General features: G+C 37.4%; 1 protein-coding gene across 8 annotated transcripts in view; it reads right to left on the bottom strand.

The window, feature by feature from the left end:
* INPP4B (inositol polyphosphate-4-phosphatase type II B) overlaps positions 1-22,612 on the bottom strand; it is an 841,422-nt gene that overhangs the window by 87,446 nt on the left and 731,364 nt on the right. For all 8 annotated transcript variants that reach the window (XM_032246545.1, XM_032246548.1, XM_032246546.1 and 5 more), the window contains 4 exons: positions 12,351-12,523; positions 11,098-11,221; positions 9,756-9,873; positions 4,730-4,870 (listed from right to left, as the gene is read on the bottom strand). In XM_032246545.1, coding sequence (XP_032102436.1) covers positions 4,730-4,870; positions 9,756-9,873; positions 11,098-11,221; positions 12,351-12,523 — 556 coding nt within the window. The remainder of the gene's footprint in view (positions 1-4,729; positions 4,871-9,755; positions 9,874-11,097; positions 11,222-12,350; positions 12,524-22,612) is intronic.

Raw genomic sequence — 22,612 nt, 5'->3', positions numbered from 1 at the left:
GAAGAAAGAAAACAGTTATGGGTTATAAAATAGTACCAGGAAGTAACACATTTTACCTTTCCTTTTTAAATAGATTGGAACAGTTTTCGAAGGAAAGAGTCTGCCTCATTTTTCAATCTACATTGCCCAATGGTGATTTCAAACATACTCCAATCTCCACTGGTCCGGATTTCACTAATCATTTCTAACACATCAAATATCCTCACAATCATCAAATGTGAACTTAGATGAAATACCATGGGTAAAATACCAGCCTCTGTGCATGAGCATAACGGATATTAGTTTTCCCACCCTACTCCACACCTCCACTGCAGGGCTGCATCCCTGTATGTGTTTAACCAAACCTTCTTTCTTATTATCTATCCAACCTTCCACTTCACTCATGGCAACACAGGGAGGGGTCCAGAAGACAAGCACTGGGCACTGGGCTGCATGCAATCTTGCCCACACTATCAACTGCTGTAGGCACATGTAGAGCCCTCTTCCCAGAGAGTAGATTATTTCTGCTGACATTTTTTTCTATTCATACCATGAAGTCAAATGGTTCTGTACAAATAGTCCCCCACCTCTTGTTCAAGATGAACCTGTCTACCTGTGTGTCACTAACCTTGTGTTCTCTTTGAGAACTGACCAAGTTCAAACCTAAAACCTACTTGTCTCTCTATAAAACTATGCTATGTAAATGGCTTCCAGTAGTATCTCCATCAAAAGCTGGATTTCTAGATGTCAATGGAAAACTTCAGTGTGCATTTTCCCACTCCACTTCAAATGCAACACAATCCAAAATTAAAACTGCCTCCTCCTTTGAATCTTTTCTAAGCAAATATTGATAATCCCCAATATTTTGGCACTAATGCAGGTTCAAAATCTAGGCGTCATTTTGGATTTCCTCTTTTCCTCACCTTACCCACTATTCCTCAGTCATTTTGTGTCTCTTCCTTTTTTCTTTTTCTCAACAGTGGTTGAGAATTGTCATTATATATTAAGACATTTAATTATATCCAGTCTGAACTCTCCTAAAGCTTTCCAAATACCACAGAATTAGGTCTCTAGTCTCTTTCACGTCCAATTTATCTTTTAGACCCTGGTCATCATTCAGTCTGAATGAAAAATGAACTCACTTATACAAAAAATATTTAGTATCAACTATGTACCAGACATTGCACCATGCAATAAATGAAATGCTGGAAAAATTAGTCTAACATACTTTTCATGCTGTCAGTTCACTGAACTTCAATGCTTCTCTCCTCCCTGAAAGGATGACGTCTTATAATCTCCTTAGTTTAGCATCTAAGTTTCCACGACGTCTTCCAAAGCCTCTTGTAGGAATGTAGCTACACCGTCCTCACTTAGCAGCAGTGTCTCAACGCCTTTGGGACTTTTCACGTGCTATCCACCCTTGACTGGAATGTCTTACTTTCCTTGATGGCTTGATTAATTCTGATTCATCTTTTAAAGCCTGGCTCATGTCTTCTTTGATACTTCCCCCATGGACTCATCCCCCATCTGTGAATCACTTTCTTTTATGCACTATTCCTGTCCCTTCCACACCTTTAATTATTGCATCAGCCAAACTGTAATGTAATGTTTGTTGACTTGTCTTCCTCACTGGATTATACATTCTTTCAGGATAGGAATCAGATTCCATGCTTCTTGTTACCCTTTATTCTCCTTATGCCCCATAGCTCTGAAGAGCAGTGCCTGATACAAAGTCAGTGTTCAATATCTATAGAGTTGAACTTGGAGAACAGGGATACAGACGCCCAAAATCTAGAGGAGTTTCCATAGAATCTGAAAGATACTCTTCTAAGTTTTTCAGACACTACAATCAACTGGTATTTTAAAAATACCATCCTTCATCAGGCGCAGTGGCTCACATCTAAAATCCCAGGACTTTGGGAGGCCGAGGCAGGCAGATCACGCAGTCAAGAGATGGAGACCATCCTGGACAAAATGGTGAAACCCATCTCTACTAAAAATACAAAAATTACTGGCATGATGGCACATGCCTGTAATCCCAGCTACTCAGGAGGCTGAGGCAGGAGAATCACTTGAACTAGGGAGGCAGAGGTTGCAGCGAGCCGAGATCGTGCCACTGCACTCCTGCCTGGCAACAGAGTGAGGCCTTGTCTCTAAATAAATAAATAAATAAATAAATAAATAAATAAATAAAATAAACCATCCTTGCTGGAATAATAATAGTGTTATGAAGTAAATGTTTGTGTTGTCCTAAAATTCGTATGAGGAAGCCCTAACCCCCAAAACGGCAGTATTTAGAGATAAGGCCTATAAGGGGTAAAGTTAAATGAGATCATGAGGGTGGGCTCTCTCTTTCCACAAACACAAAGAATAGGTTGTGAGAACAGACAGGGAGCAATGTGGTCAGTTGTCTGACAGCCGGAAAAGCCCTCAACAGAAACCAAATTGGCTAGAACCTTGACCTTGGAAATCCCAGCCTCCTGAGCTATGAGAAACAAATTTCTGTTGTTTAAGCCACCCAGTCTATAGTAGTTTGTTACAGTAGCCCAAGCAGACCAGTGGTATTTATTTATCTAAGAATGGTCATATACAACATCTACACTTTGGTTTTGAGTAAACAGTAGTAAAACATTACTCCTAGATCACATAGCATATCTAACACGTAGATGTTGCCTTATAATGCCCAAAATTCAGAATCAGGGAAAGGAGGTTCAGAGAACAGAGAGGAAGCGACTTCCTCGAATTAGCAGTTGGTTGATGTCAGAGTGCTATGCAAATTCAGACCTCCTGCTTCTCTCAGTGTTTTCTCTACTTTGCCATTTTGCCTCCTTTTCCAGTCTTGTGAGTCTTGCTCAGCTTACATGTGTGAAAAAAGTGCACTCTTAGCATGCAAGAGAGATCAGAAGGAAAGGACACCTCTTAAATAAAATGACTGACAACTAGAACAGTCACAATGACATGAATGATACAAATTAGTCCAGTTTAGAAGCCTTAAAAATGTAATGCTGACTAGTCTTTGAAAAGTCTGTAAATGGAAGAGTCTCATCTGTCTCTCAAGATCACAATCACAGGCTTTATTAATTCCAATCCAAAACATTCTACTCTAGCGTACCAAAGAAGAGAGAATTTACAGTGCTATTCCCCTTCTCCAAGTTGTACAGTTTATGCTCAGGAATATCATTCATCTCAAACACTGAATTTGCTGAGAAACAAATATATAGAGATAAATAGAATATAATCTGATCCTAGACACTAGCTTTCAAAAGTGCTTTAATATCAAGGCAATGAGTATGCTAAGCACTTTTAAACTTACCTATGGGGCAGGGGTCACTTGGAGAGTGGATTATAGACAAGAAAGCTTATTAAATATTATAATATCAAAGAATGTCTAACTCCCCAAATTGATGCCTGTGAAGGAGCTTCTCCAGCCAGCCCCAACAGCCAAGATAGTAACTTCTTTCTCCAAAATATTTCAAAAGTATGCTCTATTATCCTTTTTTGTTTGTTTTTGAGACAGTTTTGCTAGTGTTGCCCAGTCTGGAGAAAATGATGTAATCTCAGGCTCACTGCAACCTCCACCTCCTGGGGTTCAAGCGATTTTCCTTTCTTAGCCTCCTGAATAGCTGGGATTACAGACACACACCACTATGCCCAGCTAATTTTTATTTTTGCATTTTTAGTAGAGACGGGGTTTCACCATGTTGACCAGGCTGGTCTTGAACTCCTGATCTCAGGTGATCCACCCTCCTCAGCCTCCCAAAGTGCTAGGATTACAGATGTGAGCCACTGCGCCTGGCCTGTTCTATGATCTTTAACTGTTATCTACATATTCTGTAATCTCTATATGTGAAACACATAAGATGTAAAAATAAGTATTTTAAACAAGTGATTTTTGTTTTGTTTTGTTTTTTTTTGTTTGTTTGTTTGTTTTGAGACAGAGTCTCACTCTGTCACCCAGACTGAAGTGCAGTGGCACAATCTAGGCTCACCACAACTTCCGCCACCCAGGTTCAAGCAATTCTTCTGCCTCAGCCTCCTGAGTAATAGCTGGGATTGCAGGCACCTGCCACCATGCCCAGCTAATTTTTGTATTTGTAGTAGAAATAAGGTTACACCATGTTGGCAAGGCTGGTCTCGAACTCCTGACCTCAGGTGATCCACCTGCCTTGGCCTCCCAAAGTGCTGGGATTACAGGTGTAAGCCACCATGCCCCGCCAAAAAAACAACAAAAAAACAAACAAACAAAAAAAAACCTGTTTTTTTAACAGTGACTCATGGGATCATAATACAATCATTTGTTGGCTCAGCAGGTCACTATAAAAAAAAATGTTAACATTACCAAATAATAACTATTATAATAAACACAATAAAAGATGACTATTCTGTTTTAGATAAAAATGTTGACACTATTAGCTGTTTACAATATGGAGGTATGTATCAACATAAATTCCGAACTTTAATATACACATAGGTATTTGTAAACAAAGAAGGTTAATCCATGCGAATGCTTTATTTATTATTAGCACCAAGATTTTCCTCAATGTTTTTGCCACATTTAAATTTGATTTGGGCCAGGATTCCTTAAATATTAAAATTTACCTTCTACATCAAATAATTTGGTATTGATAAAAAGGAAAATATTACCTATAAATCGAGTTAGTTTTATATGCAGACACATGTTGGACTTCTCATCATATACTTAAAAGGAACAAAGAAAAAACTCAAGTGCCACTCTTAAACCAAAGCTTACCTCTCAGCCAGAGTTTGCTGTTCGTTGATTCCAACGTTAAAGAGTACGGGATACACATGAAGCAACTGCCCTTCTTTAATCTGTAGAGGCAGTGACTCAAACATTCTGGCTGGAAGCTTGACCTCTACCACGTAATGTTCTCTAAAGAAGGCAGAGGACAAAGGGAAGAAGCCTTACTTATTTGTTTTATGTTATTTTAGATTTATTGGAAGAAAACAATAAAAGGGTTGGAATATAGCACTGATTTAGGTTTCTGTTTGCTATATGCTTATATTCCTCATTCATTCTTCTCCTTACTAACTTACTTGACATGAAAAATTGTTAGAATTCATTTACATGTATGACTTCTCTACCTCCCTCTGAATTCCTTTAGGAAAGAAATGTTTAGTTCATTTTTGCATACCCAGGGTCATGTGCATCGATAGTCTCAATTTTTTTTCTTTATTTATTTTTAAAACTCAATCAATCCTAAGAATAAGAACACTAATTTAATGATTGCTGTTTCAATAAGGTAAAGCTAAATAAACCAAATCATTTATATAATTTTTTGGTATGACCTGATTGTTATTACTCTTGATGAGTGTTTCTGTTTATGATGGGCTGATGGAAAGGTAATGGTTTTATTGCTTAGATTGTAACTTTTGGGAATTCTGGTCATTTTGAAACATTAACATATCGCAAGAGCATTTTTCATTGGAAATGTCCATTAAAAACTATCCCTATTTTTTTAATGCTGAAAAAAAAATTTTTAATTGTACTTAAATTCTGGGGTACATGTGCAGAACATGCAGGTTTGTTACATAAATATACATGTGCCATGGTGGTCGGCTGCATCCCCATCACCCCCTCATCTACCTTAGGTATTTCTCCTAATGCTATCCCTCCCCTAGACCCCCACACCCCGACAGTCACCGGTGTGTGATGTTCCCCTCCCTGTGTCCATGTGTTCTCATTGTTCAACACTCACTTATGAATGGGAACAGGCAGTGTTTGGTTTTCTGTTCTTGTGTTAGTTGGCTGAGAATGATGGTTTCCAGCCTCATCCCTGTCCCTGGAATATGATTAATAAGAGTAGCTACTTATATATTTTAAAAATTGACATCTTCTGATTCAGTGAGTATAGAAATTTAGAAAGTTTTGCCCAGAGGCTGGGAAAATCCATGTGTTTCAAGAACTATTTAGAATGGCGGTATTGTAAAATACATATTGGAGAAATAAGCATAGAGCAAATAGTGAGCATTTTTGTGAAAATCTTTTTAATTTCTCCTAGTAGAACATTATTGATAAAGAGTATGGACCACTGACCCTGAGACTTGTCTCTTCCTAGCTATGAAACAGAGACCTGGTAAATACCAAGAATTTAGCAAGCAGGGATGTTAGCAATACCTTCAGATGAATAAGCACATTATTTTTCTTTGTTTAATTGCTCTCAATGCCATTTACAATAAGCTGGTTAACAGTCTTTCAGGAATATGAGAAGCATCAATGAGTCAGTTCATGTTTTAAAATTGTTCCAAAGGTGAAACATATAATTTCTTTGTGATAATTTTACCAGCTTAAGAAATAATTGATATGAACTCATTCATTTTAAGTATATAATTCATACTTTTAGCGAATTTACAGAATTTCACAATCATGACAATAATCCAGGTTTAGTACATTTCCATCAACTTAAAAAGATTCCGTATGCCTGTTTATAGTCAACTGTACTATTACTGCCAGTCCAGAAAGCCACTCATCTATTTTCTCCCTATTTCCTATGAATGAATTTTATTTTTCTGCATACATCCCATGAATTGACTCATACAGTATATAATCTTTTCTGTCAGGCCTTTTTCACCTAGCATAATGTTTTTGGGGTCATCCATGTTGTGCCACGTATCAGTAGCTTGTTCCTTCTTATTAGTGAATAGCATTCTATTGTATAGATATCACATTTTATCTACACATTTATTAGCTGATGGATACTTGGATTACTCCATGATTTGGGGTATTATTAATAATGCTGCTATGAACATGCGGGAATGAGCCATAGTGTGAAAGTACGTTTCATTTTCTCTTGGGTATATGTCTAAGAGTCATACGGTAATTTTATATTTAACTTTTTAAGACTGCCAAACTGTTTTTAAAGTGACATTTCCACCAGCAATGTACAAGAGTTCCAAGTTTTCCACATTCTCACCAACATTTGCTCTTATCTGATGATTCTAGTGTGAGTGAATTGGCATCTGTGATTTTAAATTTATTCTCCTAATGACGAATTAGGTTGAATATGTTTTCTTGTACTTATAAATCATTCATATATCCTTTATGGTGAAATGGCTATTCAAACTTTTTGCTCACATTTCAATTAGGTTTTTGGTGTCACTATTATTGAGTTGTAACATTTATTTACATATTCTGAATATGAGTGCTTTTTCAAATATATGATTTGTAAATATTATCTTCTAATTTGTGGCTTGTCTTTTCATTTACTTAATGGTATTTTTTGATGTTTAAATGTTTATAATTTTGATGAAGTCCTATTTATCTATTTTCTTCTTTTATGGGTCTTGATTTTTGGGTTATGTCTAAGAACTCATTACCTAAACACAACTTACAAATACTTCCTCCTGCATTTTCTTCTAGATTTACAGTTTTAGTGCTTACACTTAGGCCTATAATGTATCATGAGCTAGTTTTTGTATATGTGTAAATTCTTCTCTTTACATATAGAGAGGCCAATTGTTCCAGCATCGTTTTATGAAAAGACTCTCTAGTTTCCAATGAATTACCTTGGGATCTCTCGTGAAAATCAATTGATTTTAAGGATAATAATTTATTTCTGGACAATAAATTTTATTCTATTAATCTACATGTATATTCTTATGCTAGTACTACACTGTCTTGATTATCATAGCTCTGTAGTAATTTGTGAAGTCAGAAAGTATAAGGTTTCCACTTTCTTCTTCTTTTGCAAAGTTGTTCTTCTTTTACAAAATATCTGGGTCCTTTGCATTTACATATAAATTTTAGGTTAGGCTCTCTAATTTCTGCAAAAAGACTACTGAGATTTAGATAGCGATTGCAATGAATCTATAAATCAATTATGAAGAATTACTATTTAAACAATATTGAGTCCTCTAATCCATGAACACAGGCTGTCTCTCCATTTGTTGGATTCTATTAATTTCTCTCAGCAATATTTCATGTGTTCTGTGTACAACATTCAGACTAACTTTGTTAAATTTATACCTATTTTTTTTTTTTGTAATGGTGATTTAGACTCGTTAATCTAAACCACCACTGTTTCTGACAACATGCAGGATTGTGCTATTTCCTACTCCAATCCAAGCCAAGTTAGTCCTCTAGTAGCAAAGCTGCTGGTGTTAATGGCCTTGCCCTAGGAAAACTGTGTTCGCAGGGCCGGGGTTGATGGGAGCAGTCCTCAGCAAAATGCCACAGACTCTAACTGATGTTGCCCAATGTTCACTAGTTTTTCACAAACAAGTACTTCTGAATTTGTGGTGTGCATCCAGTTTATTCTGTTTGTCCTAAAATGGTTGTTTTGGATTATTTCTGGTTGTAACATTGCTTTTGGAGACAGGGTGCGCTAAGCTGCTCACATCATCATTCTAGGAGTCATGTCCCCACCTGTATGATCACTTTTGAATTTTGGTACTGCTTGAAGAACTTCCTCAGAAAAAGCATACTGTACTCTGCCTATACCAAATGGCCTGGTAAGCTTTCCTTAAACTTTGGGATATAAGTATATAAAAACGTTTTACTTTTAATAATAAACTTCAGAGAAATATAGAATTGTACTGTTTTTCAGGTATGCATATGAGCAATTTTATTCTTTTTCTCCCAGTGAATGGCAAGTTAAGCACTAATTCTAGGTAAATATTTAGTTTCTGAGGATGTGGGTTTTTAAAAATTATACTTTAAGTTTTGGGGTACATGTGTAGAATGTGCAGGTTACATAGTTATACATGTGTCATGGTGGTTCGCTGCGTCCATCATCCCATCACCTACAATAGGTATTTCGCTTAATGCTATCCCTCTCCTAACCCCTCACCCTCCGACAGGCCCCTGTGTGTGACGTTCCCCTCCCTGTGTCCATGTGTTCTCATTGTTCAACTCCCACATGTGGGTTTTTTTGTGTGTGTAAGAAAGTCACTTCTCAGTCAACCATGTGTTTCTGGGCATCCTTCACCACAAAATTTAAAATAATTATTTTATGTTTACCATCAACAGGAAAACAAGTTTACTTTGAACTTTTATACTTAGTCTCTTTTGCATCTCTCTCTAGCATCGAAAGGGTTCTCCCTCTCATATATTCATGTTTTGAACCTGACCTGAAAATGTTTCAAATTTTAAATATCATCATGCAGCAATTAAAAGCACTAACGCCAGGATGGTTAGTTCTCCTGATTGAGACAACTTACTATAGGATGTACCTCTTCTGTTGGAGGTCTGTTCTACACACTATCATTTTTCTTAATTATTTCTGATTTTTTCCTCTCATCCACTGACCTTTGAAGCTATTTATTGAAAACCCTTCTCGGAAATCTCACAGTCTGAGAGTGAGTTGTCAAAAATAATTAAGAAAAATGGTGCTATGTTCCCCTGACACAGAAATATATCTTTTCTAAAATGTTGCTGCTTTTAACTGAATTTAAAGTCATTTCAAAAATTATGACTCTATTAACTGAACAATTCCCACAAAAGTAAAAACACCCAGAGCTTTGGATGAGATAGTAATAAGGAGAAAAATGTTCTCATGCAGGCTATTACTCTGAATTTCTAGTATTTTGCGGGCAAGTACTGCCATACTCACTTCACTACAATTTAAAACATTCATGAGATGACCAGGAGTTTTTCTAGATCATCCCTTATCATATCACCCATGTTTATTTCTTACCAAAAAGGAAAAGAAAGCAGAAGAAAAATTCCCAAATCAAACCTGAATCCCTTGCCTCCTGTGACAGGAGTTAACACGACGTGTCTAACACAGCCTGGTCTCCAGGAAGTGAGCACTGCTTACCGTCTTCCTGTTATAACTGGCAAGACATCGTTGGATTTGGCTTCAATTATTTTAAATGCGACTTTCTTTAAATCGGAAATGCCAACAGCCATGTCCTCTAGCATTCCAATTTCATCGCCTAAACAATGGAAAAGGCACTTAGTTACAAACAAACATTTGAGGAAAATGTCACTGGCTACTATGCCTCCCTGCTGAAATTTGTTCTAGCATTTTAGTGAATGAGTTTCTGAATGCAGTGAACCTACTCTAGACACTTTTCCTCAGAGGCTGAAGGTTTTCCTTAGTGAAATGAGAAACATTTCAATGGACTTCAGAAGTCAATCTACTCTTTGAAGGAAGGAAGCATGTGGACATTTGCTGTGAGACCACAGAGAGGTTTTAACCCCTTGATGATTTGTGTGCCTTTCTTTCCATTGTTGAGACTGATATTTGCTATCTAGAAATAACAGAGATTTGCTATCTAGAAATAACAAAGGTAACTGAACTGATAATCACTGACCCAAGTTCATGCTAGTTTTGTATCTCCATACATTAACAAATGAAGCCTGAGAAGGAGATCATTACTATTCTTGATCGGCAGTCTTAACAGATGTATGTGAGCCACATATGTAATTTGAAACTTCCTGGTAGTCATTTTTTAAAATAGTGAAATTAAAAAGGTAGAATTAATTTTAATAATATATTTTACTTAATCCAGTATATCCAACATACCATTTCCATTGTAAATATAAAATGATTAATTATTATTATTATTATTTTTAAAGATGGGGTTTCACCATGATGGCCAGGCTGATCTTGAACTCCTGACCTCAGGTGATCCACCCACCTCGGACTCCCAAAGTGCTAGGACTACAGGCATGAGCCACTGCGCCCGGCCAAAATGATTAATTATTAATATAAAAATATTTTAAAACTAGTTTTTGAAACCTGGTAGGCATATCTAGTACATATTGATTTGGACCAGACACATCTCAAGTGCTCAACAGTCACATGAGGCACACGAGGCTACTATATTGAACAGTACAGTTCTAGACATTACAGAGTTGAGACTTTAAAAATCTAGTCATTCAAACTATGTTGGCACAGAGCCTTTTATATTAAAAAAGCCAGATAGCTGCTCAGGAGTCCACTCTGAAGTAATCTATAATTCAATTTTCAAAACATAATAGGAGGCAAAAGTAAGTCACAAGGTAAATGCAAAAAACTGAAAGTTACATTATTTTTGTAATACTTGGTGCAATAAAAGTTTACCTCTTATTTTTATGTTTTCCTGAAAAATTTATGGATTAAATATCCTTATGAATAGAAATGTGATTTTAACTGGTACTAAAGCAATACTCACTGTATGTACTCAGCAGTCCTTCATATTGTACTATCAACCCCACTGTGTGAAGCTGCTGTAGGAAGCCTGGGTCATACAGACTTGTCTGTAATTTGATGATAAAACCACAAACCAATCCAGCAAGCTGAAAACAAAATATTGATAAGATTTACTGCAGCTGGCAAATGTATTCATTTTATTTTGAAATATTTAAGACTTCTGAGGCATCACAGTTTCAATTCTCAGGTATGTGTAACAAAGCTACAACCATTTGGTAGACATATTAAAACAAGCTGACAGTCTTTGATGTAGGATTGCTGTGTATAAAAGTCTTGGGGAAGGTAGACGTGTAAAGGGAGAAAGAATATGGACAGGAGTCAGGTTGACTGATGGGTCTTCAAATCTTATGTTTACCATTTCTAACAGTAAAACCATAAACACTTGCAAATTTTATCATTTTCTGTACATGTAGAATAGAGATGGCAGTAACCATTTCACAGAACACTAAAAGAACACCATGATGAAACATGTATGTATAGGGCAGAGCATGTTTCCCATACCTGGTTAGCGCCACGTGCCACTGGACCCTTCATGAAATAATGGGAGAAAGGGACAGTTTGGCTAAAACATTCCCTTTTCCTAGAATGTTAGGAAAGAAAAGTCTTTTTCCTTTTCATGGGGCTGGAGGGAGTTGGGGTGAAGGAAGGCACCAGCACAGCCACTGTGATGGAGGCAGGCCTTGGCGTTATGAATCGCGTTGGGTGTAGACAAAGAAGGTGGCCCTGTCAAACCTCCCATCCAAGCCTTACTGCCCTGGAAACTTATTTTAAAAACAAAATAAGAGATCATTGTGAAACCCTGTCCCAGGATTAATGGGGGAGCTGTCCAAACAAGCAGCTGCCAACAGACCCCCTTGCCAAGTCCTAGCTTGTCACCTGCAGTGCAAGGCAACAATCCCTTCCCTTACACTGCATGTAGACCCCAGAGAATAATACAAAGATGGCAACCACTTCCTTCACAGACTTCATGCCCTGTGAAGCAGAATTTATATTTTGGAGACTTGACCATTTCTTTTCAGAAATAAATACTTAAGGTCTCATAAACTTTGCTTCGGATATTCAGCTGATATTTATCATGAATTAGAAAAATGAGGTACCAAAACTTTAAGGATCTTTTTAAAAATAAAACTGTCCAAATCAGAATTCTATCATCATCAAAGACCTGATGTTAACACTTCGGCACTGTTTGTACTAACAATAACAACAGGCACCTACTGCTTGACTGAAGACGATGTCTCTTCTTAGCGTCAGCATCAGACACTGGGGCAAGCTGTATGCAAGTTCCTGAAGGAGCACAAACGTCAGGGACTGCTTGGCTCGGTTCACCACTTCTCCCATGCAGTCCTTCAGGGTAAGGATGAGGGGATACAACTGTTCATACCAGTCCTCTGGGGGGAGGGGGGTAAGAACAGTGCAATAGATGAAGGAAGGTCTTGGAATATAACGCAGAACCAACTTCCAACTTATTTTAAATTTTTCAGTGAAGTCAGACATATTCTTAAGGATTCAAAAAGATTAGAACTGAAGGTCTTTAATTATGTCTCCTGAACTCTGCCATGTCTATAAGCAGCCACCCATCGGATCTCTCCACGTAGATGCATTTGACATGTTTGCAGCAGATTGCCTCTCTTCTCTGCTCATCTTTAATCTGTGCACTGCCTGTATCTCAGTGAGTTGTGCTATCAAACTTTTCTCATACTGGGAAAAAAGTTTGACTGGACTTCCTCTTCTGCAATTTTCACACGAATTTGTTTGTCTGAACATACATGTAAAAATCCTCATTAAATTAGTTCTATTACCATAATAGTCTATCAGCATGCATCCCCTCCTTGTCCACGCACATTGTGGTTTATTGCCCTCCCCTGGATCACTTCCAGGACCACTCCCTAACCCATCTCCCTTCCTCCAGTCATACTCTACTGAACTCCCTTCTCAACAGTGTTGCCAGAAAGATTTCTAATCAGTTTGTATCTGATTCTATCACTCACTTCTTACTTCTTAAAATATTTTGAAAACAACAACAACAACAAAATTAAAGCATGCAGAATAAAGTTCAAACTAATGAAAGATTCTCCATTATCTAAACTTTGCATATTTGTCTAATCTCATCTTTCAGAACTTTATCTGCTGTCTTGAGTCTCAGGTGAAGTGAACAACATATATTTCCTTAAACCTATCCTGTTTTCTCATCCCAATGTCTTTGCAAATCCTATCTCCTCTCCTAGAACACTCTATTTCTACTTTTCTTCCTGACAACACTTTTATCTCCTCTGCAAACTCAATTCAGGATTTCTCCTCTCTAGGAAGTCTTCCTTCACTTCCCCCCTACTCCCCTTCCCTGTTCCCTGAAGTTTGGGTTGAGCTGACTTCGTTTTGTGCCCATAGCTTCTTGTCCTTACTGTTCCAGGACTATTCACACACTACTCATTGTTTTCCTCTGCAAGAAAGACAACTCACTGAGGGCAAGGAATTTATTTTTTAATCACTGAATCCCTAGAACTTAGCATAGTGCCTCACCTATAGTAAATACTCAGTAAGTTTTAATTGAATGAGAACAACTACAATAAATATAACAACGTTTTAAAAAGATATAGCCAGGTATAGGCAAGTCAAGTTTGGGGCAGTATTTTGGATTAAAATAGCTGTTCTTCAAATGAGAATGCAAAATTGAGACCATTTGTGCTATTTGTGTGTCTAGATTTCTAACGTGCATCAATTATACAATTATGACTTTGGTATGATATAGAAACAATTTATGTTCTATTTCAGTTAATTTGGAGATCAAAGCCCTGGCAAATGTTAAATATCATAAATTCTTGACTGTATGACATTCCATTAATATATAAATAAATTAATGGACAAATACAATTTAATATGAATGAGTGCATGCTGCGAAATTAATTATAAAGCAGGAACTGAAATGATATGATCTCCTCATCATAAGAGTGCAAGCATTATTGTGAGTAATATGAGAGATAAATAACCAGTTAAGACCTTGAAAGAGGGACAGAGAATAATAAAAAGAATCATAATCACTACTGTACCATGTCTACTGTCACTTATTTATTTTATGTTGTGGTATAATAGGCTAGATGAAATAAACTGAAAGGGTTGAAAGGATAATTAATGGCCCCAACATAATAAAAAGATATGTTCATGTTAATATTCTATGAAATGCCCATGTGATGCTATAATGTAAAATACATAAGAATGTTAGAAATTGTTGTTTAAAAATATTGTAGACTTAAGTGCTATTATAAGGATAAAAACATAGAGAAAGAGGAATGTCAAAGAGGCCTATTAATGCATAATCATCTACTATTGGACAAACTTATAGGCAGCCTAGAATAAAATGTGAACAATGGTTCAATTTAAACAAGCATCAGTTGATTCTTATGTTACTGTCATGTGTAAAAGGAAAAATGGAGGTACACTGGATTTTCTTTTTCATAATAAAAGATACATCAATAGATACCAAGAATGAACATCCTATATTCCTATTTTTTTCTTATTTGTGTTTTTCAATCTCCTGTTCTCTTTCTCACTTTCTTATTTGTTGCTCTCCATACGAATGGGCGGACTAATAGACACAGGAAAGCACTAGAAAAAACTTCAATAAATTAACCCAGGTGTAAATTTTAAATGATAACAGAGTGAAAACTGATTTTGTTCTGTGCTTAGCTCTGCAGAGATCAGTTTCTACTAACTTACAAACATAAAATACAGCTTCTGTGCAGTAGGTGGCACTGCTTTATCAGGCTGAAGTAGAACTACTTCCACTTACTGCAGTCAAGTAACTGACTGTATTTTTGTATGCAGTGGGATAGCTCCCAAACAGCATGGACTTACTGTTTAAGCATCCTGCATCATACTATCCTGAATGAAGTGCTCAATACTTTATATGCTCTTTCTAGTTAGAAAATTAAAAAAATAAGTGGCCACATTTTTTTCTTGCAAACTATTAAGTGACAATTCTAATTAAATATTTCTCTTAAAAGCATTTAAAAGAGAAAACTTTGCAGATTTTCTCATTAGCATAAGGATAATTGCTTTATTTCACTTCCATGTTCACTTATTTGACCAGTTGATTCTTAACTTAATTATAAATTACAATCAGACAACCAAAGAAACAAAACCCAAACAAGTCTGGTTTCCAGTTCTACTAGAATAGAAGCAAAACACTGGGGAGAAAAAGAAACACATAATATTCGAAACCTAGGAACATGGTTAGATACTAACAATATCCTGATACTAACAATATTCCAGTGTCTCTGTTTAGCATAATTATATATACTTTTTATGGCTAAAATTTCAGGAAAATGACAATATAGGAAAGCATTAATTATGAATGAGAAAATTACAAGTTTGTGAGAAAGGTAAACTCTTTAAAATAGTAGTAAGCCTTCTATGGAAGAGCATAAGTGAGAGAGCTAAAAATACTTTTTTTTTCTAGGAAAGAAACAATTTAAGTTGAGCAGATAATGGAAAATGGTACTGGCAAATGCAAATTCCAATGATTCCAGGTTTTCTTCTCTGTTAATATTCAGTCAGTGTAAATCTCAGGTTCTGAAATAAACACAGTGACTATGACAGGCCAAAGCAAGGCTAAGTTGTTCATAAATGGCCTTTTTTCTCCAATGAACATCCCAAATCATTCTCACAAAGGAACAGTAAATGCTTTAGTTTTTGCTTTAAAATATGTTTTTTTTGGGGGGGGGAAGCTCTTGGCAGATTTGAGACTGTTGACACTTGTCTCTCACTTTTGTGTCTCTCCATACCTCACAATTTACATGGGGTTTACCTGGTCCTCCAGAGAAAGATGAACGTGGTGTTCATTCTGTCGTATGTTTGTGTGTGTGTGTGTGTGTACACATATGATCTTAGCTGAAACTTGAAGAAACTAAACTCAGAAAGGTAGATGTGTGCATTTCAGGATTTTGTGCTTTTATACACACACACACACACACACACACACACACACACACACACACATTGATACACCTAGTGAAACTAAGGGTGCCCCACAACACAGTCACTGCCCCGCCATCTCTCCCCTGAGCCAACTAGCCTAGCAGGCAATAAGTGTGATTTTATTCCCTGGGCTCCTTTCCATGACAGAGGAAAATACTAAGAGAATGTTTTAGTGTCTCTATAAAAATTTGCTGAGACTCCTTAACCCTGAGACCAACAAGCAAAGTCTTTCCTCGGGAAAACATAAAAAGCATGTGGCTTAGCTGAGCTTTTCCTGAGCTTTGTGAAGTGTATTGGAAGCCATCCAAGCACAGCCTCTGTTTTCCAGCCCTCTCCTTGCTTCTCAGACATATTCAAGGGAAGCTCACTGAAGGATTCAGAGAATGACTGCTGGGTGCCCCCCTCGCCTCCTCCACACACCATCTATTTCCTGTGCAGGATGTTCATGTCCTCTGAGCTCAATGGCTCTTATGTTTCTCAGGAGAAAAATAAAAGAGCCAAATATCAACCAACTGTAGCAGAGCATCATGCTTTCTTTCCAATTTCTGAGCCATTCTCTTCTCAGGTACTTGGTCTTTTTTACTCATTTAAAATAATTAACTTCACAAAAGCTTGTAGCCATTCTTATTTTTGTTATCACAACCTTTCAGACACAGAAAAAAGAAAAGCGAAAAGATCACACATCCATTAAACTTTATGCAAAGAGATAAGGGAAGAAATGAGCCAGCTCTTAGGATTCTCTTAAGGTAACAAGATGATGAACTGTGAAGCCAAGCAATTAGAATGGCCTTTAAGGGCAGCAATAAAATTCCCAAGGTCAACACAGACCAAACTCACAGCCAGCAGGGGTTTTAATCTATGCCTGAACCTCAGGTAGCACAGAAATGGTGATGGGTTCATGGCTGGGGGCTGGGGGTGGGAGAAATCAATTTCTTGCTTATAAAATTTTTGTTGACTTTGAAGGGCTTGTTCCTTCAAAGGAACAGGGGTTGATGTACCTCTCTATGTGCCTCTCTGAGCAAAGTTCTTGTCTTTCAGGCACAATTTTGCAGTGTCAACATCATAATGTGAAGGTATCAATTAATAATAAGGCTTCTTTTGCAGACATTTTATAGTCAGTTTCTTTGTATGGGCATAATGCATGTAGCCAACTTTGGTCAGAGACACTGACACCTGCCTATAGGAGGCCTCTAAATATCTGGACATATCCTAGGGGCATAGGGCAGAGAAACTAGGCTAATTCCAGACAACAGAAGAGTAATCAGGAAAAGAAAAGCGCCTGTGGAGAGTCAGCTGCCTGGAATATTTTCTGGGCCACTCAGAATGTCCTTCTCCAAGCCTTCCTGACCCTCTGTCTGTCTTTATGATCTGCTGCCTGTCTCTGATACAGGAATGGAGAAATCAATTTTTATTTATCTTATTTTAATAAATACTGATGTGTCTGTCTTATATCATTGCCCCCCTCCTTCTTCACTGACATCATGAGAAAGAGACTCATTCATTGGACAAAGAGTGTGTCTTTTATGTGAGGTGCTGTGGGTGATACTAACATTTTTAACCCATGTGCCCTCCCCTCACAGAGCTAAAATCGAGAAGGAAAGGTGAGAAATACAAAGGAATACTTACAGTATAAGGTTGTATAATAACAGCTACAAAAGTTGGGACAGTGAACAAACAAGTTTTAAAAGCATGAGAGTTTAGAGGCAAGAGAGTTCGTCTCTGGTGAGGACAGGGTTCGCTCATGGCTGTGGCATTTACTGAACACTTAAAGGAGGTCACATGTGGAAAGAGCCCAGGGAAGGCTTCCTGGACTGCAGGTACCTGCCTGGACTGCAGGTAGCAGACACCCATGGTGAGGCTTTGAAGGAACAGAGCCTCAGAGGAGTGTATGGTTTTGTAATGGCAAATCCAATAGACAGATGTATAAACTGACCAGAGGGAGAAACAGGGGGTACTGGGAGAGGAAAAAAAAATGGCTGAGATCTCTCAGTGATTTGGAGAAGGCACAGATAAACAGAAGTAAATGTTAAGTCTGAAGCCATGGAATAAAACCAGTGGGAGTCTAGATATGGGCAGTCACCATAGCAGGGATAGGGAATGGAGGTAGATAGGGGTGGGGAGAAAGACAGGATTGTACAGAGGATGTGTGACTACAGCAAGACCTAAGAAGCAAGGCCAAATCTAGAAACAATGGGCATCAGACAGGGTGAATGAAGAAGCAAAGTTTATGTTAACCCTGAGAGGAAGGTAGCATGGGAATGTGGTACTTTCCCTTGCCTCTATCTCAGGGCAGCCTCAAAGGCCCTAAGGGCATTCACATAAAGAACAAACATGTATCTTAAAATGTAACCAGTGTAGTGTCCACTGAACTACCATCCGAGGTCAACGACTGATCTTAGCACCTTCCAGATATATGAGAAATGAGTGTACTGCTCAACCCAAGACAAACGGCTGTGACAAGAACAAAGGCAACCTTTCCTCATGTCAAGGGAATCTTGTTTGTTTAAATCCTGCCAGCCTGAGAACACAGTGTCATAAAACTTTCCAGTCTTGCTCTTAGAAAAATAGCAAAGGAAATGCATCAACTGATATCCTGGTTAAACTTCTCATTTCGTAGCACAAAGTTGAAAGCCTTAAGTAAATTCTGCTAAGACAGTTTCCAGGAACCAAATCCATTAATCAAACATGCCTTGTATTTGTTGTAGCACAAAAGTTTTAAATTCGGGTTATGTGTCAACTGGAGGAGTCACACACTCACATTCACTGGGCTTATTTTGTTGCCTTTTGCCCTTAAATAAACTGTAACCTCAGCACACTGGCCCTCAAAGAGGCTGGGTATCTAAGAATAAGCTGCATAGGTCATAGGTCTTTGAGCAACCTGAAATCATCAATATGTCTACATCAGTGAGCTCCTGTCATTTAAATATCGGTCAGCATCTAAGGCTGAGCAGAGAGATAGTGGATACTGAGTTGACTGAATCCTTATCAGAGTACAGGCAATCAGAGAGGTGAAGAGGTACAACATTTTTACCCTGAAGTAAACTAGGTGAATGTAGAAGTTTTCAAGTAACGTTCAAGGACGTGGAATACAGCACGTCAGTTTTTTGGAGCCTAAGTTTATACAAGTCCAATTTTGCTACATGCATGGATTGTATAGTTGCACGAGTGTAAAAACAAAATTCTGCAAACACAATAGGGCCTCATGTCCATAGATTTAACTTATAAATGCTGAGTAAGCAGGGAAGTAACCAAACAATGTAAACAGTGCATTTCTTAGGCCATTTCATTCAATAATCACATGCCCTCAAGTCCCGGGATGGGAGCTATCATCTCCCTTTTCCTCTATCTCGGTTTCTCTGTGGGGATGAACATCACCATATTTACGAGAAAGTTAAGTAATTTTTCAATGTAATTATGAATTCTTAATTTCTGCATATGATTCCACAGTAAGCCTGTAAGAGATACCTAAGAGATTGATTTTCATGAAGTTATCATATAGCATCACAAATTTGTGCCTGAAACAGCTTAACATTTTGATCAAAAGGTGCTAGCAAATACATTTGTAGAGAATAAGATTGGAGAAGGTTTTCTTCTTGGAGACAGAAGGCAGTTCATGGTAGCTCTATGAGGGTAGGCTCTGGAGCCAGACTCCAGGGTTAGGGCCCGGGCTATGCAGAGTTCACTTCAACTAACTACTTCTTCATCCTTTCATTTTGTAGAATTACTCCTATGAGTGTTGTGAGAATTAAGTAAGTTAATGCAGTCAATATTTACTGTTTTACCACATATTAAGTAACCCATAAATATTAGCTTCTATGTTAAAGCAATTGAAATAATTTCTACATGATACCTTGCACTTGGCCTCCTCCCAGCATATATTCTCTATGCTCTTACTTCTGCCCTATTTCTGAGGATAAACTGTTCTGTAGCTCAGACCAGCTCCTCTGTTGGTACACCAGATCTTATCCACTCTCACCTACTTAAGAATGTCACTCTAAAAAACAAACAAACAAACAAACAAAAACAAAAAGAATGTCACTCTAGAAATCCTCCCCCTTCCTCTCACATGATCAATATTTCCTTTTTATTTTATTTTTACTGGATCGTTCCCATCAGAAAATAAACATGCTATTATCTGTCCATCTTTAGACAAATGGCACTGTTTTGACCCTCATTCCCTTTATAGCTTTGATACTTCATTTCTCCATTTCCTTTCACAGTGAAACTCCTCAAAAGAGTTGTCTATACATATTGACTCTACTTCCTTTTCTTCTTGCTTCTCTTAACCCACTCTACTTAATCTCTACCCACTCTAGTAAGGTTATTCTCATGACCAAAACATCCATATTGCTAAATTCAAAGGCATGTCTTACTCCTCATTTTATTTAATCTATTTTCTAACCTGGCTTTCAGGAGAGCCCTTTCTCTTTGTATTTCTCCTACCTCGCTGGCCGTCTCTTGACCAACTTGGTTGCTGGTTCCTTCACTTATTTCTGACACATCAACACTGAAACGTCCTCAGGTATAATCTGTAGGTTATTTCCCCTTTCTCTGTACGTTCAATCCCTGTTGATAATATTCAGTCTCCTGTCTTTAAGTACCGTCTACATAATAACAATTTTCAAACTAATGTCTTTAGCCAGAATACGTCTCCTGAACTCAATTCTTACATATAACGGCAAACTTGATACCTCCATGTCAAATTTAATATTTTAAATGATTTACCCTAAAAACAGGCACAGAATCTCATTAGTTTTTATCCCCTCCACTGCCATCTTCTTCATCCAAGCTCATCCTGCCTCACCGACAACAGCAGTCACACTTTAACTGTCTATACCTGGTTTTACCCTCTTCATGTGTAGTCTAATCTCAACACAACAGCCTACGTGTAATTTGAATCAGGTTAATCCTCTGTTCAAAACCCTCCAATTGCTTCCCATTTCTCTCAGAGTAAAAGCCAACATGTACACAAAGCCTCTACACGACCCCTCCCTTCAGTTACCTTTTTAGCATCATCTTCTACTCACCTATCTTTATTTTCCTTATTTGATCCAAACTGTCTTCCCCTTGTATTTCCCTGAATATGGCAGGTACGTTTATGCTTCAACGCTACTTTAGTAGCTATTTTCTATGACCAATAATCCTTTCCGTAGATATTCACATGGCCCACTGTCTCACCTCCTGTGTATTTGCTCAAGAATCACCTTTTAAATGAGACCGACATTGACTACTCCACGAAACTGCAATCTCTGCCCTACAATGTTTCATCAAAACCCTTTTACTTTGCTCTGTATTTTTTTCTACAGCCTCCATCATCATCACTATATTATACATTGCCCCTATATCTTGTGTTACTTTTTATTATCTCTCTGCTACTAGAACATAAACTTCAGGAGAGCAAGTGTTTTATCTTTTCTGTTTATTTTTCTAGTCTTCAGGGCCAAAAATAGTGCCTGGCACATGGTAGATACTCAATTAAAATATGTCGAATGACTGAAAAAAAATTAATATCACCTTTAAAAATGTGGCATCTTTTTTATTACCATAAAACTTTAGAACTGAAAGAGACCTGAAAACTTTGTAGATTATTTTACCAAAAAAGGATGCAAGATGCAGAGAAGGTAAAGGACTTGACAAAGACCATGAAGCCAAATAAGTTCCAAATTGTGGACTTGCTGAGTGTCCAGCTGTGAGTCTCATGTTACTCTGTTACTTCATAAGTATTCATTGTACAATTTTTAAGGTAAACAGCCTTAGTTTTCCAGGAGGAATAGACATTTTAAAATGTCATAATGTAAAAATGTTACTGAAATTCTATGTTTACAATAAAACTTTATATGGCATATTTTGAGTATTTAAGTTTGTTTTAAATTTGTAATTATACTCTAAAAATTGTTTTAGCTGGAGAACTATTAATTTTTTAAAGCCTCGTTCATTGTTTTTTTTCCAGTGAAATTATGAACATTCATATGTAGAAATTTATGAAATTCAAACTATTAATATTCAAGACCTCTGATAAAAAGACTGTGGGGGTAAAGAAATTTAGGGCCTTGTAAAAGAGGGAGAAAGCGCCTTGAAGAGGCAGGTGCTGGTAAGGGAATTTAGGGCTTTGTAAAAGAGGGAGAAAGCTTGGCAAACAAGTGAAGCGTAAGATATGACTATTGGAGAAACAGTTCATTAAGATATCAAGGACGAACCTAAAGACAGGTAAATGTATACACAAAACTGCTCTTAAAATTTAACCATTTCTTTTTCGGACAGATATTCTGAAGATCTCAGACAGAGATCACTCTGCTTGAATTCGAACCCTTGCTCGGATGCCCACTAGTTCTGTGATCTTGGACAAATTACTTAACCTGTTCATCTATAAAATGGGGATAAAACCAGAAACTCCCCTATAGGCTTGTTGTGAAAAGGAAGAGAGGAAAGCATGTGCAGGTTTACCAAAGTGCTTGCACATAAATGTGAATGCACTAAGTGTCACTATTAATGTGATTATTACCCCT

Source organism: Sapajus apella, unplaced genomic scaffold, assembly GCF_009761245.1.
Source record: "Sapajus apella isolate SASKATOON/1434 unplaced genomic scaffold, GSC_monkey_1.0 scaffold61, whole genome shotgun sequence".
Lineage (NCBI taxonomy): Eukaryota > Metazoa > Chordata > Mammalia > Primates > Cebidae > Sapajus > Sapajus apella.
The sequence above is the reverse complement of the archived record's forward strand: the minus strand, read 5'-3'. Positions and strand labels throughout refer to the sequence as shown.